General features: G+C 44.7%; 1 protein-coding gene across 1 annotated transcript in view; it reads left to right on the top strand.

The window, feature by feature from the left end:
* RBPMS (RNA binding protein, mRNA processing factor) overlaps positions 1-18,800 on the top strand; it is an 81,978-nt gene continuing 63,178 nt past the window's right edge. Inside the window, 2 exon segments of the mRNA XM_077920905.1 lie at positions 1-392; positions 394-508. Of these exon segments, the coding sequence (XP_077777031.1) occupies positions 271-392; positions 394-508 (237 nt within the window). The 5' untranslated portion in view covers positions 1-270.

The following is an 18,800-nucleotide window of genomic DNA, read 5'->3' as shown; positions in this document are numbered from 1 at the left end:
TTCCTCTCCTCTCCCTCGCGATTAGTCGACACCCCCCAACACCCCCTCCTCCTCCTCCGCTCCCTCCCACCTCGTCCCAGGGAGTGGGCGCCAGGCGCGCCAGCCACCTTCCCCGCCAACCAGAGCCAGGCGCGCAGGCGAGGAGCTCGCGGCTCTTCCCCTCACGACTTCCTTCCACGGAAAAGAAGCCGCCGCGCGCCGCCGCCGCCTCTTTCCCGCCCCTCACGCGGCTCGCTCGGGGTCTCTCTCTCGCCGCCGGGGAAGCCCTGCATGCTGCAGAAGCAGCTGCTGCCGCTGCTGGTGGCCAGGGCGAGAGCCCCGCTGCTGCTTCTTCGCCTCGCCTCGGCGCGCTCGCCTGCCCGGCACCTCAGCCCAGACGCGCCGCGGACGGGAGAGGCGAGGAGGCGGCGGCGGGCCAGGGCGCTCCGGACCGGCGGAGGGAACCATGAACAGCGCCAAAGGCGAGCAGGAGCACAGCCCCGCCGAGCCCAACCTGCAGGAGGAAGAGGTATACCTGCCGGAGGGGAGGCGGACGGGCCAAAGGCTCCAGGGCTTTCCCTTCGGAGCGCAGGGGCGGCGTGCGTCATGGGCTTGTCCGGGGAGCCCTGGAAAAAGTTTTTGGGGAAGGGGGGGAAGCGCGCTTTCAAGCAGGGCAGCCGTAGAGCTTTTCGGACCCCCCCCCCATCCCTGCCACCCAACCACCAGCCCGTCCCTTAAAACGCGTTGACACCGAAGCTGTTCGCTCCGTCCGCTTTGGAGAGGTTGCGCAACGCTTGGAAAACGAAAGGCGCGCCGAAGGTTCTCCGAAGCAACTAAGTTTGACCTTAGTTTGAACGGGGAAAGTGGGATGGTTGGTGCGGGGGGGGGGGGACATGGGAGGCGAGCACTGTGTTTTCTCCTTCCTTTTCTCTCTTGTGGTCGTGCGCTTTCTCCCCGTAACCGAGTTGCCCCCCCCCCCCCGACTCCCCACATTAAAAGCAGAGTACTCCTTTAAAGAAAAAAAGCAAGCCAGGCGCGCTCTGATTAATAGATAACGTATCGAGCGCATTCTTTCCCGATGAGTTAAGATGCAGAGAACTTGCACTTGGGCAAATCTTAATTCAGAGCCACCTTGGGGAAAGGTCGTAGTCAAAAAAAGCAAAGCGTGGCAAAACACGCATATTAAGTTGGCGATGCGCTTTGGCAATATCGGTAAATGGTTGAACTCAATAATAAAGCAGTGCGAGCGATTTCCATCGTTAGAGATTGTTGTACTGTATTGTGTTGCCCATTTATGGTTCAACCCTATATGCTTACTCAGAAGCAAGCCCATACTGTTCAGTGGAAAACACTCCTAGGTAGGGTTGCATATCTCATAGGATTGTATATCTCATAACATAAGTAATTTCCTTGAAATACTTGTGAGTCCTTGTAAGTTTGAGGTATTAAGCCATGCTTTATGTCTTAACCACCACATGCCACTTATAGACTGTCTACTCAATTTAAACCTCCCTGTGTGTGATTTGAATATTACAACCTTATAATGGATAGGTAGCCTGTGAATTTATAACGCCTACAGCATTTCTGTTCACAGTCTTTTTTGCAGGGTGATAAACAGTCAAAACTCAGTGTAGTAGGACCTTAGGCATTTTGTTGGAGGAAAGTTTGCTTTTCCTTGAATTAGACTAGTCCACAAAACCTTAGTGCTGGAATGATATTGTTAGTCTTTAAGCTGCCATAAGACTCTTCGGTGCTGGTGTTGTTTTGCTACACTGCTCTGAAATAAAGAAAGATGGTTACTCTTGAGCAGGGGTCAGCAAACATTTTCATCAGGGGTCCACTCTCCCTCAAACCTTGTGAAGGGCCGGACTATATGTTTTTTTTTTGGGGGGGGGGGGAGAGAATGAATTCCTATGTCCCACAAATAACCCAGAGATGCATTTTAAATAAAAGGACACATTCTACTAATGTAAAAACACGCTGATTCCTGGACTGTCCGTGGGCCAGATTTATAAAGCGATTGGGCCAGATCCGGCCCCTGGGCCTTAGTTTGCCTACCCGTGCTCTTGAGGCTAGGAACCTGTTTGGGAAAGAATTAAGGCAGTAAACTACCCAGATTAACACTTCAAGCCTATTATGAAGTGCTGCCGATTCACAGATCCTAGAAGGATGATTGGTGGTTGCATGGAACAAAACAAATTTTCTTAAAAGAAAAACATTTCCTTGTATCATGTATTCATTCTGCCTATCTGTGGGAATTACCGTATATTTATAGGAACACGAATATGTAGGTTTCTTCATCTATTACAATATATAGGCTTCTAAGCATCAGTTCAGTTTGTTATAACGTGATAACTTGCCCATATAGGCAAGAATGAAAATTCTAATGTTTGCATTGTTTTTCAGGTTGCCGCCAAGTACTAACCAGATAGTGCTTGCGATCTGCAACATAAACCGCTATGAAATATGTATATGTATGAACATTAATTACTATACCGATTAATTAATTTTAGGCATGGTTTGGACAAACTTTGAAAATTTTGTATTAGTAGAAGTTCTCTTTTGGGAACTCCTACAATGTGCTTAAACTCGGCATAAGCTTGCCTTGTATAGTAGCCGAGATGTTTGTTGATGGGGTTGGTTGTTGAGACTCTTCATTGCCCTATCCCCTTAGTTGAAGGAAGAAATTTTAATGATTTAATAATCTTGTTAGCGGCGAAATCCGGTGGTGGCTCGGAAAACATTTATGGTGCAACCTGTTGTCTTGTGATGATGTGCAACGAGGTATTGTAACAACACATTCATACACGGCTTTGATGCTGTGTGTGTCCTTTGTGCTTCTGGTGTCAGCCTTGGGACGTCCTTGGCTCCTGAAGTCCCAATGGAGAGCATTTTCAGTGGGTTTGGGGGGGGGGGAAAGAAGTTATTGGTGCTGCACTACCTAAGTATTTTCCTGGTCCCTGTCATTTCACCATTGGCAGCAAATAAGTAATGAATGGGAAGCTAAGGATGGAAGGAACATGGGAGTCCACAGTCACTTGTGTTGCATTCACCTACAACCTGTTTTTCATTTGTTTGGTGGTATTACCTTTTAATAGTATTGGGCTTGGGCAGAGGATTACATTAACTTCTGACCCTATTCCAACCTTACAGTTTATCGTTCCAAATATAAACGTGACTTAAATCTTGGCAACCTCACATCTCTTAGAGATCTGTGCTCCCATAGATAAACCATTTGGAGGTAGTGCTGACATCAGTGCCTCTTTACAGCAGAAGCCTCAAACAAAGAACAAGTTCCTGTCTCAAAGAGCTTTCAGCCTAAAGTTTGATGGCAACTGTGCAGCAGGTTAGCAGTGCAGGTTAGCAGATAACTGTTCAGTGTACTGTATCAGTTGTGGATTTTATACTTCTGTGTTTTAAATTCACTTGTACTTAACTTTGTATGTAGAGAAATAGAATTCTGATTTCAGACTGTGGTAAATGGGCAGTGTGGGAGAAGGAAGTCGGTGAAAGCAAAAATTGGACGTAGCGCTGACGAAGGACCATATTTCCATTAATTATCTCATCCTTCACTTGTACACACCAGCTTGTTTCATTCATATGTTTGCATTCTTCCATTATCCCACTGTTTCTGCGCAATAAGGAGCACACATTTGCTACCATTAATTTATTGATATATATTTTATGCAGAGTTTAATTAGTTTATTTCCTTGGGCTAGGGAAATGTAAAAGTCTGTGAGGTGGATTTCTGCTTCCACTGAATACAGGGAATGGAAGTGGAGGACCAAAGTATATGTTACATGGGAGGTCTGTGATTGGATATCCCAATATATTACAGTGGTACCTCGGGTTACCTACACTTCAGGTTACATACGCTTCAGGTTACAGACTCCGCTAACCCAGAAATAGTACATCAGGTTAAGAACTTTGCTTCAGGATGAGAACAGAAATCGTGCTCCGGCAGCACAGCAGCAGCAGGAGGCCCCATTAGCTAAAGTGGTGCTTCAGGTTAAGAACAGTTTCAGGTTAAGAACAGACCTCTGGAACGAATTAAGTAATTAACCCGAGGTACCACTGTACTTCGAAACTTCCAGGGTTCGTGTGTTCCTAGTGTGATCTGGGAAATGGTACTGGTAGTATTTAACCCTTCCCTAGTACCATTTTGTCAATGTAAACCCCATCGCTCAAACTATTAGCCAAATTGTAGGGGAAGACCTCTTGTCACTGCCCCCCCATAGGGTAATAGCATCTCTGTGTGGTTAAATTGAAGGGTTAAACACACCTTCCCTAGTGGTTCCCAGCCTTTTTTTTTTGCTATGCCCCACCTAAGCATGGGACGCGGGTGGCGCTGTGGGTTAAACCACAGAGCCTAGGACTTCCTGATCAGAAGGTCAGTGGTTCGAATCCCCGAGACGGGGTGAGCTCCTGTCGCTCGGTTCCAGCTCCTGCCCACCTAGCAGTTTGAAAGCACGTCAAAGTGCAAGTAGATAAATAGGTACCGCTCCGGTGGGAAGGTAAACGGTGTTTCCGTGCACTGCTCTGGTTCGCCAGAAGCGGCTTAGTCATGCTGGCCACATGACCCGGAAGCTGTACGCTGGCTCCCTCGGCCAATAAAGTGAGATGAGCGCCGCAACCCCAGAGTTTTTTTTTTTTTTTTAACAAGGACAGCTCAGTAAGTTCATGGCTAAGATGTGAGTCCAGGTTTTGAACTCCAAATCCTACCTCTCTTTGCTGAGCCAAATGTCCCTCATAACCTCCAGCATCACTTAACAAATTGAAGAACCTTCTGGGCTGTTGTTGGTGTTATGTACTGAAGTTCTCACCCTGGGCCAGCAGGGGGATACTGTAGATAGTTTTCACTCAGGTCTGCATATGCAAATAAGGAATTGAAAGTGACGTTCAGTGATTGGATAGTTACAGAAAGTTGTTACTGTTGCCATGTAGTTGAGCTCCATATAAGCAGGTTGGCTGAACCCTTCAGTTCAGTTCTGTTCTGGCCTGTGAATAAACAAGAGCTGTTTGAAGAATCGCTGTGGCGTCTGATATGTTCACCCACAACTTAACAGTTGGCACCTGTCTTGTTAATGTCTTGCAGTTAGGCTGATAAACTGTGTGTAGAGTTGCTAGAACAGACATGCAGTCAGAACAGTGCATGTTGAGGGGAGAATAGGGGATTGGCGCCATAAGAACCTTTCATCAAACATTATGATTCAAAATAGAGCAGAAGGCCCAGACCTGTAGTTATTCTAGCAGCTGAAAAACTGTTCTAAGAAAGGGAGAAATTGCCTGAAATGATGTTTTCTAACCACTGTGTAGCATATACCGTATTTTTCGCTCTATAAGACACACCAGACCATAAGACGCACCTAGTTTTTGGAGGAGGAAAACAAGAGGAAAAAAATTCTGAATCCCAGAAGCCAGAACAGCAAGAGGGATCGCTGCGCAGCGAAAGCAATGATCCCTCGTGCTGTTCTGGCTTCTGGGATAGCTGCGCAGCCTGCATTCGCTCCATAAGACGCACACACATTTCCCCTTACTTTTTAGGAGGGAAAAAGTGCGTCTTATAGAGCGAAAAATATGGTAGTTGGTGCCTGAAACATCACTGTTAAGGACTGTTTCTCATGTCAGTGCAAACGGAACTCCCTTGTGATGGAAGGACCAGGTCTTGTTGTGATGACAGCTAGGTATGCTGAGTCTATACAGTAGTAATTTACCACCTAGTATGGTCTTTTTGTTTATTAAAAACGAGTTACCATCTGAATTACTGGTATAAGTTTTTTGCTACTCTGCGGTTGTCTGCCAGATGGTAAGGCTCTCTGCATGGTGAGTTGGTTGTTGCTGGATGTAGAGCAAAAATGACAGTGGTGTTCCCCTGAGCTGGGTGGCAAACATTCAAGTATATTCTTCTTCAGGTATTGCTAATCTTCCGTATCTTTTCTTGGTGGCATATCAGTTTTTGTTATTTCCAAATTCTGTTGCCGTTTGAAGTGACTTTACCTTTCTGAGTTGCAATTTAGAAGATTTTTTTGTGTCAGTGCCTGTGCTTAAGTTCCCCCCCCCTCCCCCCAGATATCAGTCTTGGAGTGTCATAGGACAGATCTTTACTATACATTGTAAGCGCATCCAGCACACATTTTGTAGCTTGTTAAGAGTGCTTAGAATTGTAGATCTGTAGGGGGGGGTTCAGTTCCCAGGATTTGGGGGGGGGAGTCATGTTCCTTAAATGTGCATTTGATATGCTTTAAAAATATTGTGTGTTCATTGTGTGGATTGCCTACTTTGAAGAAAAAAGTCAACAAGACCTACAGGGAATGTGAAGGTCCTGAATGCAAATCCTACATTGACCTAGACTAGCTGTCTGAAATGCCAAAGCTTTCTGATCCAGCCAAGAAGATATGCATATGGGTCTCCATAGCTAGGTTCCTTACCGCACTGTGTAATCATACAGTATAATGGTACCTTGGTTCTCGAACTTACGATAATCCATTCCGGGAGTCCATTCGACTCCCGAAACCATTCAGAAACCAAGGCACGGCTTCCGATTGGCTGCAGATGGGATACAAAACATAAAAAACACACAACAATAAAAACCCACCATTCAAAATACACAAAAGCAGTTAAAAGCAACAGATCAGGCTGAACAGCCATTAAAATGCCTGGGCAAATAATTGAGTTTAAACCTGGTGCTAGAATGATGTCAGCACTAATTGCACCTGTGAGTGAAGGGCATTCCACATTCCCGGTGCCACCACCAAAAAGGCTGTATTCCTCACCGTGGGCTCACCCGCAGCAGTCAAATGCAGCCTTTTAAGACTTCATAGTTACAGGCAGCTTAGCATAAGGGAAAGGTGTTCCTTTGGGTATTTTCATCCCAAGCCTTTTCGGGCTTTAGATGCAGGTGCCAGCACTTTGAATTGGATTTGGAAGAGAACAGAATCAGTGTGATAAGATTCCACCCAGCTGCACCATTTGAACACTTCCAGGTGGTCTTCAGTGGCAGCCCCATGTACAGTGCATTGCAGCAATTCCCTTGGGAGGTTACTAGAATGTGGGTCACTGTGAACAAACTGTTCACTGTCAAGGAACAACTGCAGCTGGCAAAGCAGCCAGCTCTGGGAAAAAGCACTCTGTACCACTGAGGCCACCTGTGTTAATGGTGACAGTGCTGGATCCAGGAATACCTGCACACGGTGTACCTTTTCCTTTAAAGGGAGTACAACCCTATCTGGAAAAAGCTGCCTGCCTGATTCCACAGACATGAGAACCACTTACTCCTTCTCATGATTCATTGTCAGTTTATTGGCTTTCATCCAGCCCATCACCAAATACAAACCGCATAGCTTCACTTGACTAAGTTGACAGATGGAAATAGAGTTAGGTTCCATCTGCATCATTAGTGGTCTTGTTTAATAATAATAATAATAATAATAATAATAATAATAATTTATTATTTATACCCCGCCCATCTGGCTGGGCCTCCCCAGCCACTCTGGGCGGCTTCCATAAAAACCAAAAATACAGTAAAATATCACACGTTAAAAACTTCCCTGAACAGGGCTGCCTTAAGATGTCTTCTGAATGTCAGGTAGTTGTTTATCGCTTTGACATCTGCTGGAAGGGCGCTCCACAGGGCAGGCGCCACTACTGAGAAGGCCCTCTGCCTGGTTCCCTGTAGCTTTGCTTCTCGCAATGAGGGAACCGCCAGAAGGCCCTCGGCGCTGGACCTCAGCATCCGGGCAGAATGATGGGGGTGGAGACGCTCCTTCAGGTATACTGGACCGAGGCCGTTTAGGGCTTTAAAGGTCAGCACCAACACTTTGAATTGTGCTCGGAAACGTACTGGGAGCCGTTCAAGGCTCCAGAAGCCTTCCTTCTGGCAAGGGACACCTTTCCCCCCCTTCCTGCTCTCCTGAAATCTTCCACAACTGCGCTCCTTGGTGCTAAACAGCTCAGGATTGGTGCTGGCTCACAGCCCCTGAATCCGAGCGCTTTATTTTTGAACAGTAGGGCAGGAGTTCCCAAACTGTGGTCTGAAGGATCACTGCTTCACACAGGTGGCTTGCAGAATGTCTGTGAAGAACACTTACCATTTGACTTCTGTGGATTTCAAACTGCAGTACAATAAAATACATACAATGTAAGAAATCAAGGAAGCAATAAAAATGCGATTGAAAGTCACACAGCTTCTAGCACAGCACATTACAATTGCTGCAGCAGGCTCAAGAGTCATTAAGAGGTCTGCTAAGACCATCAGCAATTTTCAGTAGCGGGAGAAGTATAGTATGGGGAAGAGAGGAGTTTTTTTTAAATTTTGGTGCACATCATTCCTCTGACTCTTAATGTTCAACTTCTAGGATACTGTTATAGCAGGACTAGGGGACCTTTTTGACTCCATAGGCCAAATCCTTATCAGGGTCTGCCTTGTGGGCCAAATTTGACAGGTGTGTGTGGGGAGGGGCGATCCTGCTTAATGTTGGTTTTGGTTGTGTGAGAGAACTCTCACATTCACCTGGACCAAGCAAATTCACTTTCCCTTCACATCAGCTGAGGCCCTGTGTACCTGAAGGAGCGTCTCCACCCGCATTGTTCAGCCCAGACACGGAGGTCCAGTTCCGAGGGCCTTCCGGCGGTTCGGCCACTGTGAGAAATAAAGTTACAGAGAACCAGGCAAAGGGCCTTCTTGGTAGTTGTGCCCGCCCTGCGGAACACATTCCCGTCAAATGCCATCATTCCCTATAACAGTGCCTACCAACTTGGAAACAAAATGGAACATATCCGAAACCAGGTAATGGTTTCTACTCCATTGATATTTTAAATAAAAAAACCCAGTCATCTCAGAATCTTACCTTTGGGACATTGAAGTGAGATGTTAAAATTCATCAGAATGGCTGCTGGGTTTGAGAGTTAAGAGTCTAAGAATTTTTATACTACTACTACTACTAATAGTATGCAAAGCAGGGGGATGGGTTGAGTTATGTTCTGTTACAGGGGCTGTTACAAAGATGAAGGGATCAGGCAACATTATATCAACATACTGGTCATCTGTTTGAGGTATATGTTTGTGTTTTGGTGCCTGTACAATTTTGAAACTATTTATGTATATAAATCAGTTCATTTCTTCAGTGGTGGTTATGTGGTAAACATGACCTGCATGATTCCTATATTCTCGAAGCTGAGAATTATGTATGGAAATTCATCCATCTGAGTTTGAACACTAAAAACAACAACAACCTCTTATAACTTCAGCACAGGCCTGTAAAATTGCTGCAGGCCTCTGGCAAGTTACAAGCCTCTCTGAATGGGAGAAAGTTCGATAAGTCAGACAAGTATCAGTCCTCCCTACCCCATCAATTAACATGCCCAAAATTGCCAACATAGATCGGGCGTGGGCAATTTGGGGAAGTGTTTTCTTTTTTTCAAAGCCTAGAAATATTGTATGCTGCTGCTTTTTTTTTTGCAGTGTTGCACCAATCTGAAATATGTTCCAGATATAGATTATAGGGCACAAGGATATTAAAAGGAAAGAAAATTGCATTCCTACTCCACCAGACTTAATTGTTCATTTAAAGCATGGTTGTTGGCATTGTGGATTTTAGTGTGTCCCCCCCCCCCCCGCAGTAGCACGTCTGGAGGTCAGTAGTGTTATTATTTTTTTGTAAGACCTTTGGCTGTGATAAATATTGGTTGAGCCCACTTTTTTTGTAAGGAAAATAGCATGGAGATCTTTGGAGGTAAGTCTTTCAGACCCAAAATGCTTCACTTTAGTGATGTTTTCATGATTCTGTATATGTCTGTTGGGAAGCAAGCCCCACCCAGTTCAGCGGACTTTTACAGTGGTACCTCAGGTTACATACGCTTCAGGTTACACACTCCGCTAACCCAGAAATAGTGCTTCAGGTTAAGAACTTTGCTTCAGGATAAGAACAGAAATCGTGCGGCGGCGGCGGCAGGAGGCCCCATTATCTAAAGTGGTGCTTCAGGTTAAGAACAGTTTCAGGTTAAGGTACGAATTAAGTACTTAACCCGAGGTACCACTGTACTCCCGAGGAAGTGACAATATGACAAACTACAGAACGGCTTGTCTGAGCTGTTCAGGGAGCAGGAGAGAGGCCTTTTCATGATGGCACCATGGTTAAGATGGGCTGCTGTGACATGTGAATGAGGCAGATTTGTATGTACATTTGAATTGGCTATGAGGGTTGTCATTGTACCTCCATGTAAAGTGAAGTAACTGCCTTAGGTTTCAGGTCTTGGATACTCTTACAGAAGACAGGGTGGAAAATTGACGCACCTGTCTTTTGAGATATGCTCCTCAAGGCGCATTGAAATGAATGGGAGCAGCTCAAAATCTAGCAAGAATGCTATTAGCTGCAAGATATAGCTTGGTGTGTATGTGCAGTGCTGAAAGCTCCAACTTAAAAGACCCAAGAGACTGCTTTATTTTTTATTAAATAATAGAGCTATAATTTTAAAATATGGTTCTTAATGACTTTTTGGTTTTGGCAGAGCTACAGATCTGAATGTTCAAAGCTAGGAAGTAATAGAAGCATGTCAGTGACTTAAAACTCCGTAAGAATCTTCCGCTTGTGGAACCAATAAATCATAAAGAAACGTGCGTTTTATTGCAATGGTAATGTGTTAATCCTGTGACTGGATTTTTAATGACAGATCTAGGGTTGCCATGCACCCAGAATTTCCTGGACATAGCTGGGATTTGGCCATAAGAAACAATGTCTGGATTTTCACTTTTTGAAATATGGCAACCCTAGAGAAATTGGTGAATTCTAGGTCTTTAAGAGATAATTTCTGTGTAGTTGGGAAACTGTACGCTTTCATTTTTGTGGAACTCTATACCCAGCTAACTATTGGGAAAAACATATTTATTATGTTTGTAATTATTTTAATGCCTTAAAATTACCTTGATGGGCCATGCATTTTACATTTAAATCTTATGGGGTGCTATGGAAACACGATTCCACATGTGCGCTTTTCTTCTGCATCCATGTTCCAAAGAGTTGATGCTTTTCTTGGTCAAACCTGTAGATGGAAGGAGTTCATTTAATGGAAGGCCCATATAAGATCAGCGTACACAGTTGGGTCTGATGAGCATTTACTGTTCCCAACCCAAATCCTGCAGAAAGCCATCTAATTCAGATTTTATTTTTATCCTGACTTGCCTTTAAGAGGTGATTTAATTATTGTCTGATTTTATATCAATTGTTTTTTTATGTTAGGCGCCCTGAGCCCGGTCTCGGCCGGGGAGGGTGGGATACAAAAAAAAATTAAAAATAAAAAAAAGTTCATTATTCAGTTCATTAAAAAAATGAACTGGCTTGGTTGGTAGTAATCTGGGCTCTAGATGGCATTAGATTACTTCTGTAGTTGGTATGTATTGCTGTTGAATGATAGGCTAATGCTGCAGGCTAACAAAATTCCAGAGATAAGACGTAAACTTCCCCTCTGAACCCAAAGAAATCTGAAAGTTTGCTTTGCACTTGCCATGTGTATTGAAGCTTTCATTTACTTTGGATGGTTGTAGAGGAAACAGCCATTGACCAGGAATTCCAAATCAGAAACATTTAATGGTTTACACAGGGTGACATTTTCAAGCTGCAGAACAGCAGATAGCAAGAAGAAGAAGAAGAAGAAGAAGAAGAAGAAGAAGAAGAAGAAGAAGAAGAAGAAGAAGAAGAAGAAGTTGTTATTTATACCCCACTCATCTGGCTGGGTTTCCCCAGCCACTCTGGGTGGCTTCCAACAAAATATTAAAATACAATAGTCTATTAAACATTAAAAGCTTCCCTAAACAGGGCTGCCTTCAGATGTCTTCAGATAGTACTTTAGTAAGGACTTGTATCTTTTTTTTGCCACGCAATAGTATTCAGAGTTACAAAACAAGAGTAAAAGAAAACTTCATTGTTGAAGTAATCTAATCTAAATCAGTTTCATTCTACCCAGTCTCTTTGGTAGACAAAAACCAGTTAAAAGATCCATAACTACTCCAGTGGTAGTGCTGTATATGAAATAGACTCTAACAGGATGTTCCTAATGGAAGGTGACCAGTAGGAGATCTGTCAGACCTCCTCATCCTTTTTCTGCTCTAAAACGAGGCTGTTTTGCCATTGAGCATTTAACTTTTGGGTTATTGATAGATATAAATATGCTATGATGCTGTATAAAATGAGTATAATCTCTGTATTGGAGAAAGAGGAGCTGAGCCTAAATGAACTGTAGCTTGCCTCTTAAGAGTGCCTAGTGAGATATGGCTGAGGTGAGATATGAACTGGAGGATTTCTGGCTCACACCATTTGGCTGCAGTCCTACACTTTCCTGTGAGCAAGTCCCATATACATCAGCGGGGCAATGAACTCAACGGAGTTTACTTATGAGCAGATATGTATAGGATTTTATCCCACGTCGCTCCACCACCATGAATAAAATATAGGTGGCTGTGTGTTCTCTAAGTGGAAGTTCATTCGCTCCGTGTATTTTAATTTTTAAAACAAAAGCAGCTAGGAAAAGTATTTGTAACTTAAGTTTATCTCTTGTTTATAAAGTAAATTTATCACTTGAAACAGCTCCAATTTTCCAAAGGCTTGTCGTACATTCTAAGAAGGTATGCTAATCCACAGCAAAAACAAGAGGGAAAACATGAAGGGGGAAGTTCAGAAGATGGGAGATTAACCCCCCCAAAAAATGTCTTGAAGCTGTTTAGAGTGAACAGAAAAACAGAAAGTGAACAGAAAAAATTCCTGGAAATTCTGAAAATAATCTGGAGAAGCAACTGCAAAACTCAAGAGTGCAGCAGGCAAAAACCCTTGCCTCTTTCATTGCTTCTTGGATATTTCCTCTCTTGATTTGTTCTTAATACAGCCCCTGTGCAATCCTGTGTACACTTGAGCACAGAGGTGCTTATTTCTGGATAGACATGTGTTTTGGTTTCTGACTGCTGTTAATGCAGCCACTCAAGACTTCACTGCTAGACCAGAACTGGAAAAACCCAAGATTAGCATCCTGTGATTTAGCTCCTGATGTGCAATGCCCTTCCAGTGCCTTTCTTTTGGCTTAAATGATCATAGATAAATAGGATAGCAGGTGGAGAAGTCTATAAACCCATACCACATTGCAGAGTGGCCCCACTGAACTCCTTGGGACTGACTGACTGCTAAGTAGACATGCATAAAGGTAAGGGAGCACTGACCATTAGGTCCAGTAGTGGCCGACTCTGGGGTTGCGGCGCTCATCTCGCTTTATTGGCCGAAAGAGCTGGCGTACAGCTTCCGGGTCATGTGGCCAGCATGACTAAGCGCTTGTGGCGAACCAGAGCAGCGCACGGAAACGCCGTATACCTTCCTGCCGGAACGGTACCTATTTATCTACTTGCACTTTGACGTGCTTTCAAACTGCTAGGTTGGCAGGAGCAGGGACCGAGCAACAGGAGCTCACCCTGTCATGGGGATTTGAACCGCCGACCTTCTGATCGGCAAGTCCTAGGCTCTGTGGTTTAACCCACAGCGCCACCCGCGTCCTTTAGACATGCATAGAACTGTGCTACTAATCTACCACTTTCTCCCCCACCCCTCGGTTTGTGGACAAATACTGGAAATAGAATAGGGGCTAGTTAAATTTGTAGAGGGGCATGTGCATGTATTGAAAAAGAGACTTAAATGTAGTCTGAAATCTGGCCTCTTGTGGTAGCATTTCAGTTGTGTCATGATGACGTCTTAAAAATCTACCAAGACTGTGGAGGTTTTTCTTTTTCTTTTTTTCTGGTACCCGTCTGTCTTGAGAGACGATGGAGTGTTACCGACTGGCTAAACCAGGTGAGGGTAGTCGATGGGTCTCAACCCCTTGATGAGTTAGGGACTTCCCCTGTGTGTGAAGACAGTCTCCAGTGGATTGAGGGGACGAGACAAATAGTGGGTCAGATGGTCAGGAAGACGGTTTCAGCATGTGCTGCAGAGGGATCCAATAATTACTAAACAAACAATTAAGACAAATGTATTTTAAAGCTCATACCAATAAAATAGTTCCATAAAACTCAACTTCAGAGCAGCCTATTCGTATCACATGTCAGAATATCCATATCATTGAAAAAAGATACCTCCTTTGAATTCTATAAATTGAAATTAATATGTTGGAAATGGAAACTGATTTTTGACCTTCTTTTCCTGTCCCCTTCCCGGTCCTTGAATAAGCTAAGAATACATTTCCACGCTCACCCACCCCCTTTAATTTTTTCCAAACCCTACAAAGGCAGGAACTGGGAATAATTGTTTTTAAAACTTGGATGATTGTTTGGGTACCAGACATCTGTAGCCTTGGTGACTATATGGTAGAGACCCAGAAACGAGGCTTGTGATGATGACATTATGTTGGAGGGCCTGTTAAGGTCCTTGGCTGAAAGTTTTTGTTTGCTTCAAGTGGGCTTGTGGGATTCCAGCAACCATAAACAGAGCCCGATAATCTAAACCAAGAAGGGGGGGGGAAGGTACAAGCCCTCCATTAATGGAGTTCGTTTTTATGTGGACTTGTTCCAAGAGAGACGGAATGTACCCTACTTGAAAACAGCAGTGACACACAGAGAGCTATTTGCCTCTGCTGTTTTGGTATGTTGTTTAGCTGTTGTGGTAAAATTGCATTTTCCTCAAGGAGAAGGAAGACTGCAGTCTTAAATTATTGTAAACCCTTGTTGCTTGCCAACATTTCCTTTTAAAATTTTGGAGACTTTTATCTTTCACTCCCTTCAACCCCAATCATACATTTTTTGTCATGTTCTAGACATAATACTTCCTCCTACTTGTGTTTATAAGTTTGTTTTAGTGGCGTGTCTACAGGCCCGCTGTTTGTGCATCCCAGGTGGTTACTGCCTTTGCAATGCTTGCTTGGAAAGTTCTGGTGCTAGGTAAGGAAGAAGAAGAAGAGTTTGGATTTGATATCCCGCTTTATCACTACCTGAAGGAGTCTCAAAGCGGCTAACATTCTCCTTTCCCTTCCTCCCTCACAACAAACACTCTGTGAGGTGAGTGAGGCTGAGAGACTTCAGAGAAGTGTGACTGGCCCAAGGTCACCCAGCAGCTGCATGTGGAGGAGCGGAGACGCGAACCCGGTTCCCCAGATTACGAGTCTACCGCTCTTAACCACTACACCACACTGGCTGAAAGAATGGGAGAGAAGAGGTAAAGGTGATGTAGGATGAGTGAAAGAAAACATAGTTAGGCGTGGTTTCATTTGAAGATAAGAACTTGTCTCATTCACTTTAGAGGGGGAAAAACCAGGTACAGTTAATATTGATGAAGTGACAAGCCAAGTAAATTCCATTTCTAAAGTTCTGTGTTCTGCAAACGCTATTCCAATGTGACATGGTGACTATTTTTAGGCTGTAGCCATGGAAGTCCCCAGTGATCCACAAATACTTTCACTAGAGTGCTGGCGTTTAATTCTGGCGTCCAGAACCCAAATCCTCTAGTGGCACAGAAGCAGTAACACATTAAGTGAGCCCCTCTTTCAAAATGGCGCCAGGCTTGTTGCTTCTACAGGAACATGGTGTCACTGCCATAGGTTGGAGGAGAGTGGTAGCTGCCCCCACACAAACTATCTGCCTCTTCTCCCATATTAAACCTCCTTGCTGGGCAGTAGATACAAAAAAAGGAGCATGTTTCCTTCTATGGATCAGGAAGCAAGAGCCCAAATTAGTGGCACCTTTCCGTCACCCTTTTAACCTACTAATAGAAAATTAAGAAAACTCTGTTGAGCATGTGTGTGAGGAAGAGTTCTGTTTATGGGTGGGCCCTGAGTTATTTTTTTAATAAAAAGCACTCGGTGAATTGCAATCTCTCACACAATGCGTCTGAATGTTTTAAGTTCAGTAGTTTTGTTAGGGAATGTTGAGTAAGCGAGGCCTCTTAACCATATCTTCCTCCTTGTGTTGCAAGTCTTCTAAAAGTGATGAACTCGCAAATCCTTGACAAGAATGTGTACAGCAAACTGAGAACAGGTATTCTCTTGGGTTTCTGAAAACTGCAGAGTAGCTAGGGAGAAGGGAGTTTTCGATGGGTCAATCAGGTGTCAAATGTTTGCCAAGGACACTAGTTGCTTATTTTTGACTTGGAATGTGCTGAGGAAAGCTCTGATAGCAAGGAGACTGGGTGCTTGCAGCCGCAGAACCTTCCTGAAGCCTGAGGTGTAAATCTGACCATGTTCCAATGCAACTATGATTAATGCTTGCACATTCATCGTGTGGTGATAGCAATATCAAGTGATAAGTTTCATGTGTAAATCAGCTATTGCAGAACTTTTGTATTGCCTCAGACCAGAACGCTCTTCTGTGGATTCAGTTCACACATAGGACTAATCAGTGAGGGAACTTGTTTATGTTTTATTTTGGATTGTTTTATTTGATGTTTTAATGTGTTGCAAACCACTCTGAGGATTTTTCTTTTTCTTTACCTTATATACAGTGGTACCTCGGGTTAATATTTAATTCATTCTGGAGGTCCGTTCTTAACCTGAAACTGTTCTTAACCTGAAGCACCACTTTAGCTAATGGAGCCTCCTGCTGCTGCCGCCGCGCTGCTGCTGCACGATTTATGTTGCGCGCCAAGGTCCCCCAGGCCACCCCAATAACTCACACTTCACACATCAATTTTTGTTTAAGGTTTTTGACATGAATTTGGTCACAACTTTATTTAAATACACACACGTGAGTGGTTGCTTAGGCATTGGTTACGACTATCTGTCCTTGCCCCAGGGACAGCACTGACTTCCGGATTCCAGCGGAAGCCAGTGAGGGAAACAATTTTTGGGGAGAAAATGAAGCTGGGCCTCAGTCCCTCACTTCTCACCCTCATGCTCCTGGTGGCTTGCACAGCCCAAGTCCGATGCCAGGGACAAGGACGAAAAGAATGGCAAGCCCCTGGATTCCTTTAACGGAATTCCCTTTCAGCACCACCATTGGAGGGGTAGGCACTTACCCCTCCACCAACCAATTTGAACCAATGCCTAACCGCCAACCTTACAAGTTGTGACGATTTGCTACGCAGTAGGCAAAAACCAAAATTCCTACCAGGCCCCTGCCTCTAAGCAGATGACCCCATGACAGGCATAGCACGGTCAGAGGACAACGAACCCCCCCCCCTTTTCAGGGAGGGTGGGCGGGTGATCCGGTGCACGCAGCCCAAGAGAAAGCCCCAGGCTGCGAGCCCTGTATTTAAGACCTCTGACCCCTCCCACACTTTAGCAACATAACACTCTCCCCAGCAACACTCCTTGCCCAATCACAGCATGTGGCCAATTTGCCCAACAACAGTGGGGTGGCCTTTTTGGCCCCCACTGCAACATGTGCTCTCTGTTATGGAGAACACGCTTTCTCATCCTGAAGCAAAGTTCTTAATCTGAGGTAATATTTCTGGGTTAGCAGAGTCTGTAACCTGAAGCGTATTTAACCTGAAGCATATGTAACCCGAGGTACCACTGTATCTGAGTTTCTAACACCGGCCAAAGGGACCTCAGCTTCTAGGAACTGGCTCCAATGATTCTCGTTGATCTAGCGCCCTTGAGAAAACGATATTTCCCAGCAGCTCTTTGTAGCCTAGTGAACTGGTGACCAGAAGCAGAGGAAGGAGAAGAGAGAGAAAGTGATTGACCCTTCCTTCCTCCTTTATGCCCATGCTAGTGGAACACCAACCGGGTCAGTGGAGGGGATTGAGGGGTGGGTGTGAGGTATGGTTTTATGGGCTGCCTGGGTGAGAGAAGGCTTGGAAGATAACTGTTCTGTTGCTTGGATTAAAATCTGAACCAGGAAAGTACAGTGGTACCTCTTGTTGCGAACGGGATCCGTTCCTGGGCCCCGTTCGCAACCTAAGCAGAACGCAACCCGCGTCTGCGGGTCGCAATTCACCACTTCTGCGCATGCGCGTGACGTCATTTTGAGCGTCTGCGCATGCGCGAGTGGCAAAACCCGGAAGTAACCTGTTCCTTTTCTTCCGGGTCGCCACGGGACACAACCTGAAAAGATTTAACCTGATGCAAACATAACAAGAGGTATGACTGTACAGTGGTACCTCTGGTTACGTACTTAATTATTTCCAGAGGTCCGTTCTTAACCTGAAACTGTTCTTAATCTGAAGCACCACTTTAGCTAATGGGGCCTCCTGCTTCCACCGCGCTGCCAGAGCACGATTTCTGTTCTCATCCTGAAGCAAAGTTCTTAACCCGAGGTACTATTTCTGGGTTAATGGAGTCTGTAACATGAAGCGTCTGTAACCTGAAGCTTATGTAACCCGAGGTACCACTGTAATGCCTAGCCTTGTATTTGAGGTGAGCATTAGGAGACTCATGTTTCTGAGCCTAGAAATACAAGTCTCAGATATATCACTGATGACATTCTGTCCTGATTTGCAAATAAATGACAGGTTATTAGCAGAAGCTTCAGTGTGTGTTTAGCAAAAAATATTACCTTTATCTACCTGACATAAGCTGCTGCCCATAGTAGGACTGGGCAAATATTTCAAGGAAAACGGAATAGCCAAGAACTGTTTTCTACTCCCCCCCCCCCATCAGTGGGTTTCTTGCTAACCTTGAGTCGTATGCATCTGTGACCCAGTTAGTGCTGCCCCATTTTGCTTACAAATGTTCTTGTCTCTAGGGCCACCTCCCTCTGACCCTACGTAGAGTTCCTTTCCACCATGAAAATGTTGCTTCCTTTTCTGTTGAGTGACTGGAATCTGGGGTCCTGTGTTTCTTCTGTCTCCTTCCTGCCTTGACCCCATAGATGTTGCACTTCTTGTGAGATGGCAAGGGGAGATTTGGGCTCAGGCTGC

Source organism: Podarcis muralis, chromosome 17 (genome assembly GCF_964188315.1).
Source record: "Podarcis muralis chromosome 17, rPodMur119.hap1.1, whole genome shotgun sequence".
Lineage (NCBI taxonomy): Eukaryota > Metazoa > Chordata > Lepidosauria > Squamata > Lacertidae > Podarcis > Podarcis muralis.
Note: the sequence above shows the minus strand (reverse complement) of the source record. Positions and strands in the feature narration are given on the sequence as shown.